Below are 18,057 nucleotides of genomic sequence, written 5' to 3' on the forward strand. Positions count from 1 at the left end.
GAATTTGTACTCATGGGAAACACCGAACAGGCTCTCTGAGTCAACAGGGAAGAACAAAAGCAATCTAAGTGGAGGCTGGGGGAACCTGCTGTCTTCTCTGCTCACAGACTCTGCAGCAGTGCTCTCCTGCTTCCTTGGGTGGCTTGGAAGAAACCCTGGTTGGGCGCTTGTTAGCAGATACCGTAACCTGTATACAGGGGAACTTGCCAATGACTGCAGAGACTGGGGGCACCAAAACAGCGTGGCAGTGTACTCTTAGTACAGTTTGTCTGGAAAACGAGGCCTGCTAATGCATTACAAGCGACTTAAGTAGCATAYGCTATCTGAGGAGTGACTACCTGCTGTGATCAAGCTAAACTCTGTTTCAGGCCTCTTATGTCATGAAAGTTAGGARAGTGCTATTTTTTCTAATAACTGACACAAATCTAATTTAGATTTTGTCTAAGAAATAAACTCTGTTTGCATGGCTATYATTCTTAAGGCAGATGATCATTAGTGCGTCTCTAAAGATGCCCAGTTAAGCTTTTAAATAGAAGGYTAATTTTTGAGTAGCATTAAAAGACCTCACGGTGCCGCCGCCGCCCCAGGCACGGGAGCGCACGCTGCTCCCGCCCCGCCCGCGGATAAATCAGTGTCTGTCACGTGTGCGGCTGGAGGGGCGGGGTGAGCCACCCCCTTCTCGGATAGGGCGCCCAGCCTTGACGGCCCCGCGCCGCGGCCAATCGCCGGGGAGGAACGGGCCTGGGGCCGGCGCGGGGCGAACGGGGCGCAGGAGGTGTGTGCGAGTGACGGCGGCGTGGCCCTATCTGCGCGAGGGACGGCGGCCGCGAGGCGCGAGGGGGCGGGCCCGCGGCCGGGGGCGGACAATGGGGGCGCGGGGAGGTGGCGGTAGGAAAATGGCAGCGGCCGGAGGCAGCGCGGGGCGTTCGGCGGCCGCCGCTGCGGCGCGGCTCCCGCTCTCGGCGTGGCTGCTGGCCGCGGCGTTGAGCGCGGGTGAGTGAGGGATGAGCGGTGGGGAGCGGAGATCCGCCGGCGGCGGCCCGAACGCGGCGGGGCGGCGGCGGGGACGGGGCGGCTCCGGGCCTGCGCTCCTCGCCCCTCCGCGGGGCAGGGCCCGGCCGCGGGGCTTTGCAGGCCGCGCCTCGCGGGGTGGTCGGGCAGCACAGGGTGCCGCGGCCAAGCGTCCGTCCCTCTTGGTTAGGAAGCCCCCGTAGAGAAAGGTAGGAGATGGCCCCGGAGGTAACGCGTCCCTCTCGTAAACTGGGTAGAGCCGTCTCATCTCTAAATGCCTTTCCTGCTTGCCGTCGCTGGATCGCTGAAACGAAAAGCGGTTTCGAGAATCGGGTGCAATTTTGCTTTTCTCAGGCCATCCAAGGAGGTAGCTCAGTTAAAAGTCAACCTCCCTTGTTTTACTTGGTGGATCTTCAGCTAGTGCAATGTACATCTTCTTTGTGGCTGGAGAAGTCTGCTTATTCTCTTTTCAGATCAAAAGCTAAATGTCTAACATGTATTTGAGAAAGTGATGTGCTTTAGGCGTATTATGTTTTATGTATTTGTTAAAGAGAATAGGAAGTTCAGTCCTTGTGCCAAAGTGTGAGGGGAGATGCACGTCAAGTACACAATAAGCTGTAATTGAAATTTGCTGTAGAGCAAAGCTGTGCTGAGCATGCTGCTCTTTTGGAGGTGCCGATTTTGCCAAGACTYGGTGTGCAACATATACTGGGTGTGATGTCCCCATCATCTCAGTAGAGTTTGTGAGTTTGTTTCTTTCTCATGTGGTTGTTGGTTATGAAGTCCTGGGATGCTGACCTCCTTTGTCAGGGAAAGACAATGCAACATGGGAGGTGACCTGCTAATAGGGAAGCTGGAGTTATGGTAAAAAAAAAAAAACAAAACAAAAAAAAAACCACCTTTAATTTTGTCAATAATTACATCAGCTAGAATTAAGTGATAAAGACCTCTATAAATGGAGATTAAGTATATGACTGTGGTAGAAGGGGCAAGGGTAACCCTTAACCTATGGTGTTCTTGTAAGACAAATGTGTTTATTTCACTTCAGAGTGAGATATCAAATACAGAAAYATCATTCTGCTTTCCCAAGTTATCTACATGCATACAGATATGAGATAGAGACCATCAGTGTGTGTATCACCTAAAGATATTTTTGATTGGCAGTACTTGTCCATTGAGTGAGATTTTGCAGAGGTAAATCAATAAGAATYGTAAGGAGGTATCAAGCTTCCCTAATTTCATATGATGTGTGGAAACTTTTGAAAAGCTGCAATTCCAGTTGAGAAGGGGGTTAATAAGGGATTGTGCAGAGTGTGTAAGAAACCTACTTCTTCTTTCTGAAGAATTGTATTCAATTCTGAAAAACTGTATCCAAACAACAAAAGTATTGTTCTTTGGATTTGTTTAATCTAAAAATGCTGCRTTTTGCAGTAAACGTAAGTATGAATTACTAATGCTTCCTGTATACCTGCAGAGGAAACTTAATATTTAGATCAAAATAAGGTGATATGGTACACATGCATAGCTTACAGTGAAACTAAGTTATTCAAAAAAAAAAAAAGTATGAAGTATGAATAGAGAAAGAAGGTGCATATTTTCCCTCACTACAGCAAAGGGTACAACTACAAWAGTGCTATAGGTGGTTTGGAATAATAGGCCATCCTAAAATATGAGGTATGTAACCAAATACAATATCTTAAAAATAAGCGTATCTACAAGATAGTCTTTTAGAGGAGACTACAATTTAAAGGAGTAGATAGATGGATGTTAAAAACTGTAGTTTGCCTACATTGGACTGTATTTCTGTCCCCAGCACCACATGGTTCTTCTGTATATTTGCACTGCACATCCTTAATCCTCCATTCTACTTTTAAAAGGGCACTCTTTTTTTTTTTTCTTTGTGCAGAGTTGGCACAAGGGTTACATCTTTTTGTGGGAATAAGAAGTCAGTATGCAGACTCTTAACCCTTTTTGCATATGCAAGGTAGACTAGTGGTTTGTAGGGGAAAGATGACCGTCACTAGAATTTAAGGTTGTAAGGAGCCCTGTGTGATACTTTGCTTTTCTGCTTCTGTGTGTCTTTTCAGATCCTGTAGTTTCCAGAGTCCCTCTTTCTGTGTTCCTTTCCTCATGCGGCCTTCTCATCCTAATGAGATGTTCAGGAATTGAAAGCTGCCAAGCAAGTGAAGGGGCAGAAGTAGCAGCCTCAAAGAACTGTTGCCTTTTGGTTGCTCAGGTGTGCTGGGTAACATGCTGCACAGCTTAGAGATGTGGTTTGTGGCTCTTCTTCTGGCCTTCCATTCACTTGGTAGCATGCCCATCTGCTTTGGCCAGTATCCTGCAGTGAGACAGGAAAATTACTTAATGGGCTTTGTTGTGCAGGGCTGATTTAACATTGCAGTCTGTTTTGCCAAAGTAGGAGGGTGACTACTGCTTCATAACTTGAGTAAAGATAACAAATTTTAAGTTTTTTCTTGTGTGCACCTGCATACTTGATTTGTTGGATCATTTTGTATATGCTTAGTCGTCTGAAAACCCAGTTGCTCTGTTTATTCATAAGCATGAAAGATCATTCTCAAGTATATTTTATTTATGATCCTGTGGACCTTTGTGGCATAAGGAGTTAATCCAGCTGTAGCCTCCTTTATGGTGACTTGAGCCTTGAACAGCCAGAGTATCAAGGAAATGGATTTTTTTGCAATGCTAAATTTGTAGGCCAAGTACAGTAAGCCCTGGTGCTTAGTGATACAGCATCTGTCTTTAACAAGAGGGTGGTACCTCATTGCCTCCAAAAGTCTTAAAGAACATCCAGACATCACTAGAAAGTATGTAATTTGTATTTCTATTTTTTCTGTTGCCCAAGCCTGCTTTTTTTTCCCCCTTCTTTCCTACTGCTCCTTTTGCACTTGTGCATGTACACACACAGATAAGCAAGACAGACACACACAGATAACAAGCAGAGGGATATCCACAGGTTAAGTAGTCTAAATGTATATTACTGTATTAAACTCACCTGCATATTTCAGTTGCAGCTTGAAATGCATCATATAAATAACATTGTAAGTCAGAGTTGCAGTGTTAATTCTGTGTTTTTGCCAAGCTTAGTTGGAATTGCTATAATCACACAGTCAGAAGCTGTTAGTTCATCTAAACTGAGTCTGCTCATGCTCCAGGTGGAGGGGGCAGAGAAGAGGCAATAAGGTGGATAAACTCTTAACTCTGCTAGTTGGATTGAGGGTGGGACTGCTCAGGCTATCTGACTTGCAGCACCAGGAAGTTCCTGAAGTATTTGAAAAGAGTGTAGCTTAAATTGGTGATAAAATGTAATTTAGTGTCAACTTGTAGAATAGCTACATTCTTCTAACTCAATTCATCCAACAGTCCTCTAGCCCTAAGTAAGTAATGAAGCGTATGACCCTTTTGCTCCCTGTATGACTTGCAATTGAGTGAGAAATGAATTAAGCAGCTCTTCCACTGTCTATCTGTGAACTAGTTTCTATCATCCTGACTGATAATAGTAGGCTGTGAATGTCTTGTACACAATACAGGATACCTTCTGTCTAGATGAAAGACCAAAAAACAAAACAGAAAAAACAAACAAAACCTAGTTTTACCAGGTAGATTTCTTGTGCTTTTTTTTTTCTTAATAACATTTAATGATTTCATATTTTGTTAGGATGATGCTGCACTGGTTATCATGAAGTGTACTTTCTAAAGCTTGTTATCGATGACTGTTGGGAAGCTCTCAGTGTGGTTTAATATGTGTTATGGTTTGATCACATGGCAAACGTCTCTCTATACTACCTACATGTAATTGATAAATTAAGAGTAGTCAGTAGTTGTCAATTATTTTTCTTTTCTCTATCCCAGGAATATGTTTCATGTAAGAGTAAACAGTTGTTGCAGGAGAGGACAGGAACTTCAGATCTGTCTTTGCGGCTGGAGAAGTTTGGGGAATATAATTTCAAGCAATGATGTATCTCTGAACATCAGTTATTTACGAGAGCAAGTATTTACTCAGAATAGGTTTTAGCAGCACCCTRGACCACAGCACGAATGCTACAGGTTCTTTTGGCTGCCTTTTGATGCAGAGTTAACATCACTATTTTTTTGCTGTCTGAAATAAGTTGAAAGCTCACCACTCAGTCAATTTCTYCCAGTCCTACTGTTCTTCTATCCCTCTTAAAGTGGCAGAATCATTCTGCTAGTTGTTCTAAATAAGCTATTTTTTTCATAAAGGATGTTTATATCAAATATGTTTTATCTTGTTTTCCRTTGCTACCATTTCTTTTAGCCCCTGTATTTTTGTTTAACTGTTATTGAGTTAGTAGTTCCCAGTTAATGCTGCTGCTAGGTTTTGGCTTAAAGTGATATAAGGAAAACAGGAAGACTGATTGTTCTTATGAACTTTTACTTCCAGTCCTACAGAAAGAGATGCTTTGCAGCACACTTGCTGATGGTTTGTACACCTAATTTTAAGGGGACTTGCCCTGAAACATTAGTCTCTCCCTCTCTTTAGTGTTTAAGATCAGATTAAGATTCTGATCTTAAGTGTGGSTTATACTCTGGGCAGTGCAGCAGTTGTGTGGGTGGTGTCTGGTGGCACTTTCCTAAATATTTTGACTTCTCAAGTCTGGGGCGGATGAGRGCAGATGTAATCCAGGGGGATGAAATAGCCAGAGCTGCTGATGTTTATCTTCAAATGGCTGTTTGCCASCAGTTACATAAAGAAGTTACTGAAAAGATCTAGTGCACTCAAGTGCAGTGATGGTGAACAAGGTTCTCTCTTGGTAATAAATTCTACAAAGCTGTATGTCCAACAGGATTTCTTTAAATAGTTAAATATGATGCAGTTTTCTCACAGAAAGTGATCCTATAAGATTACTTGATTTTTTTCAGTGTGGAAGGTAATAAGATGGTAGCTGCATGGAAATGCTGCATACCCTGCTGCTTGATAAAGTTCAGCATAGGCATGAATGAACGGGGTGCCCTACTTGGAAGAGAATGCTGCCTCATGTGTGCAAGCGGGGAGGTAATGTAGWGTGTGCTGCAAGGGAGACCATAAACAATTCCAGAACCGGAAGCATTCGTGGGAAGAGCCATCTGAAGCAGCTACTAGTCACTTGTTCCTAACATTGCTCAGCCATGCTCGTACAAATACGTTGTACAGTAGACTGGGTTAGGGAGTTGATCTGGTTTAAAAGAAAACAACAAAAAAGGGCTGTTTTGAACATGGATTAGTTACAGTACAACATGATGAATTGGATTTGGAAGTGAGCGTGGGAGCTATTTAAATTGGCAGCACCACTGATGGAAATTCTCATGAAACAATGCTTTGAAATACGTAGCATGGGGTTTTTCTTCTGGTTTTGTGGTTATACTACTGCACRTCTTAGCTAGTTATGAGCTTACTGGTTTGCTATCAAGTTTGGTTAGCCAGTGAGTGAAAGACTACTATGAAGAAGATTCCAGAGCAGGCTGCAAGTAGTCAGAATTTGCTCAAGCAGTAAAGGATATATCGTCTTTGAAGAATTTGGGATTTACTTGAACTGCTGAAAGACCGAAAAGTCTGCAGTCACATGAGAACAGACTGGCCCTATTACTGGGTAGATTGCTAGTTGGGAAGGCTAGTAATTGGAATGGCTTGATTCTAGCCGATCTGTTTCTCCCCCTTGTTCTGTTAAGGTATGGAATTTTATTTAATGGGTTTTCACCAGGTCCCTCTACGCAGAAAAAACGTATTTGCATTTCAGAGTGGAGAAAGCACCAGAGAGATGGGCATGATGTTGGTCAGGAATGCTGACCGAGTGGGTGACTGTTACTGAAATGTGCTGTCACTGAGCACATTTGTTTTTGTTTTTTTTTCTGTTGTTGTTTTTTTAATAATAATAATAAAAAACAAACCTACCTGTGCCTAGTTGATACGTAGCCTTTCGTGCTGTATCCTCTTGTGTAAACTGCACCTAATCCACATCCTAAATTCTGCTGTCTAGTTTGTTAGGAAAATCGATAGCTTCCACACTGCTAATGCTAGATTTAGACAAGACAGCGCTGCACACCATCAGCAGCTGGCAGCGTGCTTAATATTTTTAACAACATTTCACTTGAATTAGTAATACTAACCAGTGCTAAACTAGAAGGAAACTTTATTCCAGGCAGTGAGGTATGTGTCTCAGTTATCTGGACCATGAATTTTTGTTTGCCTCCACCTACTGATCCTTGATATTCTTACTTCTTTAGCACGCATTGTGATAGATGCAGTTTTATTGGGTCACCATAATAATTCTAGGAAATGTTTGTGATGGTAGGATGCCTTCTTCAGCATCTCTGCCACATGTGGAACATACTTAGTTAGCTTTCCTCAGTTCTTCAGTTAAGAAGGCTTCATGAAATCCTTTGTGGGAGAAACTGTGTTTCAGGGAGACTCTCTTAAGGTGTTCTGTGCATCTTCTTCTGTGTAGCCCTTCTTTATCTTGGGCATAGAGATGAATGCCAGAAAATAGGAATTGTCTGCTGTCTTTGTTAGTGATTGTTTATACAGCAGAATTTGAGATAAAACAGTGGCTATCGGACATTTCAGTTACTCTTTACACTTTGAATGAACTTGCACTTTGAATGGGAATAGGCTTGTTATCTGGCATTTGTAACTGTTTCGGTTTGACCGTGTCAACAGGAACTGTTTATCTTTTTGAATGCTTATGAACTTACGTGGTCATGAAAAGAAAAGCTCTTAAGGGCTGTTGAACAGAAAAATACTGTTTGATTTGGAAAATCCCTGAGTTGCTGATTGGTGTCCCAGTCTCCAGTATAGGCAGGAAAGGATTGCTCTCTGATCACTGAGGAAAAATTAGTAGAACAGGTTAAGATGTTATCGGCTTCTGGACTAAAGCATCTATATGAATTTGATGCAGCTGATTCAGTAGTTGGGGCATCAAGCAAAGCACCAATAATACTTACTCTTGCTGTACCTCTGTTCATGGATCTCAGCTCCTTTATAAGTATCTTGATTTCATGTTTTCCGAGCTGAATTTGTGATACACCAGGTAAATGATGTCCTCAGAGCAGAACAAGAAATCCATGGCCTAAATTAGAAGGGAGCTGAGACCTTGGCTGCTGTTTCTCATGCTGATCCTTCATTTCTGGTTGAACATATTGACCTGAAAAGTAAATCTCAGCATAAACTATTCTGATGACTTTTAGAAGAATCATAAGCAGCTTTGCCTAATGTGGAGGAGACTACTGGAAAAATTGACTTAATAGACCATCAGAACTGGGATTGCTCCAATGAGTATTTTATCAACAGTGAGTCTCAGTTGACTAAGCCAAAGATGCCTCTGTGAGGACAACTACAGAGGAGACCCCTTAGACAGTGGCTGGCCATCTTCTCTAAGATTCTCTAATATTTCTGTTTTTGATTAAGGCATACCCCATTTCAAATATATAACTATAGTTCACCTAGCAGTGCAATATTGCAGTTGTTCATGCAACACTTGGGAACACTGTGAGCTTGTCTTTGTGGCTGAAGCCTCTTAATATCACAGGAAGCTAAATAAAAATAACCATAATACCTAGAGACAATTTCTGTAGTTATGAGTGTTTGTTTGCTGTCTGTCCTGAATAACCTTGCTTTTAATGAGTACCTGCATTCTTGGTTCAGTCTTTGTAACTCTGAAGAGCGAGACTGCTATCATGTTCTGTTGTCCAGTGTGCCTAATGACTGTTGCTTCATAGCTGAGAAACAAGTGAAGAGCCAAGTTTTGAGATGTGATCATTTCTTAAGGGCTTATAGGATAGTTTCACCTGTTAGATTAGATTAGTTTACTAGTTCAGTGGTAAATAGAGAGATGCTTTCTCTTTTTAGAGCATCTTTCACTAGTTAAACAAGTGCACAAAATCCTTGTGTCTTTTTAAAATAATTTGTCAAATTCTAGGAAAACAAGGTTAAGGATTTGGAAGCTAGAGACACGCTTTTCCCTGAGCAATGAACAAAAAATAGCAGAGCCAACTTCTGCACCCATTGGTGTGGAATGTAACATGCACTGGTGGAAGCAGGAGATATTTTAAAGAGCCTTGCAAATGATGTTGGTCAGGTCTGTCTTGACAAGTCTGCAAGATCAGATTTAAAGATTGGGTAGTTCAAACTCAGTTACCTTAACCTCTCCTCCTGTCTGTTTGAAATATGGAAGATGATTGTTGGCTTTGATAAACTTGATGGAGAAGATCTGATCTGTGTGAATCTTTCACTTAGTGTTTCCATTTGTACCTGCAACAGTGCTGTACTTCAGGATTTTGACTGTGGCACACATTTGAGCAATAATATCTGAAAAATGACTTCCAAAGTGCTGTTTGCAAATTTTGGAGGACAAAGTAGAGAGTGGACAGGTTTGGTGGTAGGTTGRCTGTGGGTGATGGAGGAGGATAATTCTATTTCTTGATATTGATACAGCCTGTTACTGAATTTGATTTTAATAAGCTTACAGCTTCAAGGCGGTTCTGCTTTACAGTGATGATGGTCCTGGCCATCTGACCCATAATCATCACCAAAGAGAAGACAGTGAATTTTCTGCTTGCATTGATCCGTCTCCATCTAAGCACTTGGTTTTTGCCAGTTTGGCCTGGCGTAATCAAACYTCCCTGGCAGGCTTCAGAGCTCTAAAATGGCTGTATTTGCTGGGAAGTAGAAAGAGGCTTCTTTGGGTGAAGAACTGCAATATTCATATACTACCAAAGCATGTGGGAACCCTGATGGAGTCCAGGTTTCCTGATGTGCTATATAGGAAGGTCAAGAAGATAACTCTATCTCAGAAATCTGCTAACTACGATTGAGGTAACAGATTTTGTAAAAGAGAAATGTGACCACTATATAGCTGGCAGAATGCCTGGTGACTTCAGTGCACAAGTGATCATCCCGTCATGATGGATTTTGTACTTCATGGTAAAAGAATATTTTAAAGGGAATGTTCTTGGAGGGAGGGAGAGAGATGTGGCTTGTAGCTGTTTCTACAAAGTTGGGTGGGGTGGGGGAGGACACATCAGCTATGCTGCTGTGTGTGTGTGTGTGCGCGCGCGCTTTTTTTAAGAAAAAGTAATGATAACCCTTTTTTGTCTAATAGCTAATTAAGAAGTTGAATAAGAAATAGGATAGGAAATGGGACATTAGACAGTTGCCATAAAAAGCAGGTGGCTTATGTTTATGCAGAGTAAAAGGTGGGAAAGGTACAAAAAGGCTTGCAATTGAAATGACATTGAGAAAAGAATCAATGCATGTATGCCCAGAAGTGTTACAAGTAAGGGGAAAATACTCTGTCCCTCAAATCCAGAGGAGAAGGACATTACAGTAATGAAGACAAAGATACAAAACTGAGTTTTTAGACTAATGTCAACTGTGCAGGTGAATAGAAACTCTGAAAAACACTGCAGAGTTTAGCTGTAGCCTCTGTGAGAAGAGTTCAAAATCAAAACTGCTGTGCAAGTTGTGAGTTGGAGAGACATGTGGCACTGGTGATAAATGGTCTGTGGTGATAAAGGCAACTGTGGAAGGCTCTGGGGGAAGAAATGAGCTCTTTTTTAGTTCCACTTAGCTTGAGCTGACATCTCAGCATTGACAAAGATGTCAGACTGAGACTGTCCTTTAAACAGTAGGAGACAGACTTCGAGCAGAGACACARATCTGAGTAGTCAGTGCAGTGATGGGAGCTGAACTTGTTTTGCACATGGGATTCCAGAGATAAGATACTGAGGAAGAGATCGGAGAGTATAGCCTCAGTGGAAAATGAAGAAGATCTGCTATGGGTATGACGTGAAAAGATAGGATGAAAGGATGGATTAATAGTGTCCTGTCCCATTTCAAGAATAGAAGGGTTGCCTGAGAAGGATGAAGATGGAGCACTGGTCCTGGCTTGGCAGGGAATGAATTATTGGACTTAGAAGTATTTTAGCTGGAATATAGAGGCTGAAAATTTAACTGGTAGGAGTTGCTGTAATTGGAGCAAAGTTTTTCCAACAGTGATCGAGATTAAAACAAAACAAAACAAAACAAAAAAAACAGCTGAAGCAGCACAAGTTCTTTTAATCGTCTTCATGGTACATGGGAGAAAAATAAAAACCTGCTGGTGTTGAGAGGAAGAACTAAAGGAACTGGAGGCTAGAAGAGTTGTTCAGAGGGAAGTGCTAAGGGCAGTCATACAAGGAGATGGGATCACTGAGGACGTATGAGAGAAGAGTAGCCAATATATGGTTATCTTTTCCCTGCCTAGCTTGCAGATCTCCTCCTCCTAAAGCTCCCTTCTCTCTCCAAACTTCTCCTGTGATAATTTTTTTTTCCCYTCTTGAAAGGAATTGAGGCTAGGGAAACTTGAGGAGTAGAGCAGTGGATAAATGTGACTGGAATATGACTCAAAATTCAACTTTCTCTGAAGTATTTAATAGAAGGAGGAACTGAAAGAAGGATGTCAGCTAGGCTGTAAGACTTCCAAAAATGGAAAGATAAGCAAAGGAGCCAGAGCTGAACATGATCCATGTGGATTTTGTTATGGCAAAGGAGCGCAAGAGTCCAGGATAATGGGAGCTGCCACCATATCAGTGACAGTATGGGAGTAGAGGGCTAAGAGTGAACAAATGTCAAATGTTGTGGCCTCTCTACCATTTCCAAACCATCATACTGGGATTTGAAGAGCTTATATCTCATGCTGTGAGACAACAGAGGAAATAAATAATTATTGAAGCAATATGTGGTGAAAGAGCAAATGAAGTGAATGAYCTTCCCTATGCTGGAAGGGAGAAGAGTGCATGAAATAACGAGCAAAGAAAAGCAGGAAGTTGAGGCAACACAGAGGACACATGACAACTGAACTTTCTAGAAATATCTGTACAAAATGCTACATAGTTCCCACCTTCCTAAACTATAGGGAACAGTTGTCACTTGGCTTTGCTACAAGTCTCACTGCACAGTAAGTTAGAACAGTGAATAAGCAGATCTGTGCTACCCATGCCCTGTTTGTGGCAAGAGTTTTCTATACCATGTACAGGCAGACAATGTCTATGCGCTCTTTTCTTCCTATGCAAATGCTGAGGGCATCCCACTTTTTTTATGCTTGCAAAGGAGGCTTGTTCTGTGGTTTGGACTCAAAACAATGGATTGTTTTTTCTGCTCTACTCTATTAGCAAGAAAAATACATAAAGCACAGCAGATGTGAGTTCATTTCATTGAATTGCTGGAAGCCTTTGTAGGTTACAAATAAATATTGGGTAATAACGTTACAAAAGAATAATTTTGGCCTCTAGTCAGAGTATGTGCAAGAGAAAAGCTTTGATACAACCTTTTGTTGAAAATCTACCTCCCTTAGGGTGCTTTTCTCTTTCACTTGTTTGAAATGAGAGCAATGGTGACATGGTAGTTTGAGGTATCAGGGATGACCTGATAGGACTGAAGAGGTAGTGAGCTTGAGAAGCGGAAAGCTGGGACTCTGCATGGCAAAATGTATGAATATTAATTTCTGGTTTTGGTTGTTGTAATTAAATAGGTATGCTTAATTCTTCCACCACTGCAGTACTTGCATGCTCATTCCGTATCCCCTGGGCATGTGCTCTACCTTACCCTTGTTTGCCATGCTGAGAGCAGTTCCTGTGAAGCCATGCAGGTACTGGTTTTCTGGTTTACGCAACTGGCCAGAGTTTTCATCTGTTTCATTTGCTCTGTCATCTCATTGCCTAAACCAGTGGCTCTGAGACCTTGCATGCAGCCTGGCTTGCAGGGCCAGCTGCTATTACCCACTGTACTTGTGGCCCTGCTTAGGAGTCGGTCGGTTGAAATTGCCCAATGGACTCAGTAGGCACAGGGCAAGGGAGGAAGTGAGAAAGTGGCACAGCTCTCATAAGCTTTGTTTTCTTGAGAAACCAGGCTTAAAACTGCATAGTAAAAGGTAGTTTCTAAAATTATCTTTAGAGCGTAGGCTTTGCTTAATGTTAAGCTCTGATTAAAAATAACCTGGTTTATGGAAATCTACACCTTAGGATGGTCTAATTGCTTAAAATGAACCTGCTCTAACTTTGGAAAGTTACTGAGCAGGTGGATATCACTGACTAAAAGCATAAAACTCGTGTCTTAAGGGTTGAAAAAAAACAGTGTCTTCAGCTGGGATAGTTTTCAAGTTTATTCATCAACTTCAAGAGCTAGTTTATTCAAAGCTAGAAATAATTAACATATAGAAGAAGTGGGAAAGCTTGGTCCCTTCTTCTAGGAAGGAAGGAAAACTTGAAAATTTAAGATACTGTAGTCCAGATATGTAGAATCATGTGATAAGCAGCTTACTAGCATTGCCTCTGTGTTATAAATCTTGATTTTTATTAAAACATGGTTTCCGTTTGTAAAGATACATTAGAAAAGAAGTAGTATCGGATAAAAAGAAAGTATTCAACAGGTTTTACTGGGATGAATTTCACTTATCCTACAGGATAAGTGCTGCAACACAACATTAATCTGTATTATTTTAAACTTGGGAGTGGTGGTTTGTTTGCTGTTTGACCATGCTTGGCCTTGTAGTAGAAAAAAATTAAAACTGATCTAATGGTTTTAAACTACAGCTGAGCTCTTACTTTTGAGGTCCTGTACATGAAGATCTTGAAGCATACCAGAGAGTAGGAGCAGATGGTGTAGCCAAGAGCCACAGAGGTTTATTCCTTAGCTTTGTGTAGATGAGCTTTTTGTCCCACCTACAGATAAAGAAATCGGAGATGGAGAACAAGATACGAGACAGACAGGAAACTAAGTAATAGCWGGACCCAAGATGTTAGTACTTCCAGTGGGGTTTGTTTACTGCAGTCTCTGGCAGCTAGTAGGAAAGAATTTAAGCTCATCATTTGTGCTGTAGAACTGGCTTCCACCAGCTGCTTTAGCGGAAACATCTGTGGATGGAAAATATCCTGTAACAAATGGCGCAAGAAAAGGGAAGTGAACTGCTCTGCTGTAGACTTGTCTTGTATTATAGGTGTAATGTGATGACTGTGCACACATTCGATGAAGAAGGGGTACTGTCTCTTCTTTCTTCCCCTTACAAACAATGTGATACGAACAGTTACCACTGCAACTTTCTGATCCTCAAGCAGCACTAATACCTCTTGTTCTTCCCACAGTGACGGTATCAGCAGTAGAGGTCAAGACACCAGAGGAGATGTTTGTGGAGAATGGGACAGACGCAAAGCTTCCGTGCACGTTTACATCTGTGGAAGTGATCAGCAGTGCAGCTTCTGTTTCTTGGAGCTTTCAACCAGAGGGAGCAGCAACTCCTATCTCAGTAAGGAACCACCATAGGGGAACAAACCTGGGAGGAAAGGCTGCGATAGATGTGCAGAGACCTTCTGTTTCCTTCTGAAGACAAGCAAATACAGATTGGAATAGTCTTTCACATATACTCTGTTTACACCATTCTGATTTTAGGGGGACTTTTCTAGAGGTATTTAAAATATTGCAATACGCTGAATACTATTTCAGTCCTCTGCACAGGCCAGAGTGTGCAGCAGCTGTAGACTACTCTAATAGTTCCTTAGTGAAGAGAGGTGTTCATGTAGTAGCCATATGTACAAAGTAGATGATGAGTGTCTAGGAATCTTCTCCTACATACTCTATCTTCTTTGAGCTGTGGAGCTATACACAGAGTAATAGCTGCCACAGAATTTGAATTACTGCTGTTACAGTTGTTTTGTGCAGATCACTTTTTTTTTTTTTGCCTTGTACTGTTTCACCTCCCTTTGAAAGAATTTGTAATGGGACCAGTATTCCTAGTTTCAGAACAGATTTTAATTGCTCAAAATCATAAGCAGTCTCTTCCATGTATTTAGTTACTTGATAAGTCAAAAATCAAGACTGTGTTGAGCCTGAATATGCTCAGATCCTTTGGTCAGAACCCTCAAATATGGTTGTGGTATGTTGTTTCTTCTCTTCTTCTGTGACATGAGCCTTGGCCACCTGAATGTGAGCTTTCTGGCACTTCTGCCTCCCACTTGCTCCCTTACCCTGAGTCAGAATTTAGAGGAACCAGAACAAAGAACTCTGGGGCAGGGGGATATGAGGCAGCAGGTTCCTCTACCTGTTAATGTTGGTCTCCTTCCCTCCACTGCAGACACGAGATTGTGCAAACTCTAGAAGCTATTGTGTGCTCAGAATAGAGATGATCCAAAACTGTACTTGAACATGTTGCTCGACATATAGAATTCTGAAGAATTGGTGAAAAAATGCTTGCTTTTGAAAAGGGAGCTCTTCATGTGGGAAGCGAGAAGTAATAGCTGGGCAAAAACTGAAGGAAATAGGGCATATTTCCTGCCACTGATAAATAGCATGGGTAAAAAGAAGCCACCTGTACGTTTCCCTTCTCTGTAAAAATATTCTCCGCATATCCTATTTATCCCATCCTATTTTGAGTCACTATCCACACCTCTATATTGTAGAACCTAAACTACAACTTCAGAGGATAACTTTTTTTGGACTTAAAATCAACTTAGAAAATATACCTGAATGCAGTTGTCAGCACAGCTGAGAAGGCGGCAAACTGTATTTGAGTGAAAAGATGATCCAGTATGATCTGGTGTTAATCCTCTGTTCCTCTTGAGGTATTAACCATGTTCACGTCTGTTACGTGCTTTACGGAGCATTAATTTGAAAGATCGGTCTAACTATCAATTTATGACTGAGCTAAGTTAATGTTTCTCCTGAAAAGGATGGTCATGTCCCTCTCTAGAATCAGCAGTAGCAGTCCTGTGGCTGTGTGGTGAGGCTGACTTGACTGAAAGCTCCTGAYTGCTTTGCCCCTTCTTGTCTTCCCCTCCACCACATGTGCCTGGGTAACTCCCCCAGCATGGGAATAGAAACATCTCTGAACAATTGAGATRTCTGATGACAGAAGAGTTTCACAATTGGCTTAAACCAGTCTAAACCCATCATTTCTGGGGTTCATGAGAAGTCTGATGTTAAATCACTTAATCACAGACATGGAGTGACTTGCATTATTTAAAGCTCTTGTTTGAGGACATTTATCTTTGATTTTACATCTTCCAGGTGAGAAAACCTATAGAGCTGAGGAATTCTCCTCTTTCCTTCTAGACTCCCAGTTGGGTGCCTCCCCTTCTGCACGGGGATGTGATACTGCAGAGACTGTGCTAAGATTTCAAATCCATCTGGAAATACTGCAGCCTGATGCAGATTTCCTCCGAAAGGTTGACAGATGAACTTTGTGGTAGCAGACCTCTTACCTGATGGGACAGTTTGTTGGATTTATGCCAGCCTGTAGACAACAAAGAAGTGTCAGATTGACTCAAATGTGACAGATGCAGTCATATGCACATACCTGATCTAGATCAGGCTCGTTCTGCCAAATGATCAGGCCAGAATGCAGGTCTGATACAGATGATGATGGAATAACAAGCTTCAGATCAAGTGTAGGAACAGGAAAAGAGATGGGAGATGACCTGGAAGGAGAGAGGACTGGCAGGTAATAAGTCTGTTCTGTGACAGAGGGACTTCTTTCTAGAGCCTTCATTTTGAAGAGGAAGATGGAATATAATCTTAAATTTTGTTAAGCATGCTCCAGAGACTGAACTGAATCTTAAGGTTGCCTTGCTCCCTTTAAGAATGTGAAATAAAGAGTTAAAGTAATCCTGAAATACGATCTTGACCCGTCTCTTAGGATTATGACCTGAGCTCAGAGCAGACTTTTGTCCTGTAGAGCTCTGTGCCCTATGCTCTTTACTGCTGTAAATGCTAGTTTGAGTTAGCTAGAGTAAGTAGGAGCAATTTCTCCTCAAAGACTGTACTAAACAATTCTTTCTTTGGGGGGTTTTGGTCAGGTCTAGGGAATACAGGAACAGTGTGTAACTTAGTCACTTAAAAATCAAGGAGCAATCATTTAGTCACTTTCAAGGCTTCTGGAACACATCTACAAACACTATAAATTGCTGGTGTTTTGTTTTTTCCTCTTTTTTTTTTTTCCTGGGATAGAGGAAAGGAGGATATTGCATTTTAATGTTAAATTAGCAATATTGTTGTTGCAAGTTGCACACAGCAAAGCACTAGATAGGAAATGCAATATCCTTTTCTTACTAGGATGCAGAAGGCTTCCTCTGCCTGAAAGGCAGATGGCTGTAATCCAGAACAGTTCTCTCCTTTAATTGCTCCTAGGCTACCCAGCCTTTCTCCTGTCTACCAATACCCCACCCCAAAACCAGAAAAAAAAAAAAAAAAAAAAAAACCCAAACTTGCAGTTTAATTAGACAGTATAATTAGATTATAAGTGATAGCACGGTTATTTATCTGATCAAGAGGCTTACTGTTGAATGCAGCATGCCGCACAAGAGTGGTGAGACCAGAAAAGCAAACCTCAAATGCTAGCCCTGTGTAATATAGTGGGTTTGGGGAGAATGATGTGATGGGGAGAGAAGTATGGTAGCTCTATAATCTTTAATTAGATTGTTCTTTTATCCTGTTTTCCTTGACTACAGTTTTTCTATTACTTTAATGGAAAGCCATACCCTGGAAAGGACATACCATTTAAAGACAGGATCACTTGGGCTGGAGATCTTAACAAGAAAGATGCTTCTATCAGTATAGCAAACATGCAGTTCCGGGACAATGGCACTTATATTTGCGATGTGAAGAACCCACCTGACATCGTTGTCAAGCCAGGTGAAATCCGACTTAGAGTTGTGGAGAAAGGTATTCATCCTATGTGTGTGATGTTTTTTTGTTTTGTTCTTTCCCCTCTCCCCTTGTGTTTGTATCAYTTTTCTTGGGGTGGGGGTGAACTGAAGGAAACAACTGTCTCTCTAATTTTCTTCTTCCAGGTCCTAATAGTCCAACTGATAGTCTGTCAACTATTTTAAACGGTGAATATCTTGCCCTTTTTCCCTCTATTTCCACAAATTCTTAAAATTTAAGAAGTATTAGCAGGAACTGAAGTCTGAAAATCAATCCCAGTTCTCTTTCCTGACTGTACCAGACCTTTCAGGTTGTTAGAGGGGAGTAGTTATAGATGATTGGTTTGATTCTTTGGGGGGGGG

The 18,057-nt window shown here is 41.6% G+C and overlaps 1 protein-coding gene across 1 annotated transcript in view; it reads left to right on the forward strand.

Moving 5' to 3' along the window:
• Positions 1-866: 866 nt before the first annotated feature.
• Positions 867-18,057, forward strand: part of MPZL1 (myelin protein zero like 1) — a 39,221-nt gene continuing 22,030 nt past the window's right edge. The window contains exons 1-4 of the mRNA XM_085322971.1: positions 867-993; positions 14,143-14,303; positions 17,500-17,713; positions 17,842-17,883. Of these exons, the coding sequence (XP_085179097.1) occupies positions 867-993; positions 14,143-14,303; positions 17,500-17,713; positions 17,842-17,883 (544 nt within the window). The remainder of the gene's footprint in view (positions 994-14,142; positions 14,304-17,499; positions 17,714-17,841; positions 17,884-18,057) is intronic.

This window comes from Rhea americana, unplaced genomic scaffold, assembly GCF_003343005.1.
Source record: "Rhea americana isolate MKP2758 unplaced genomic scaffold, rheAme1 scaffold_81, whole genome shotgun sequence".
Taxonomy (NCBI): Eukaryota; Metazoa; Chordata; class Aves; order Rheiformes; family Rheidae; genus Rhea; species Rhea americana.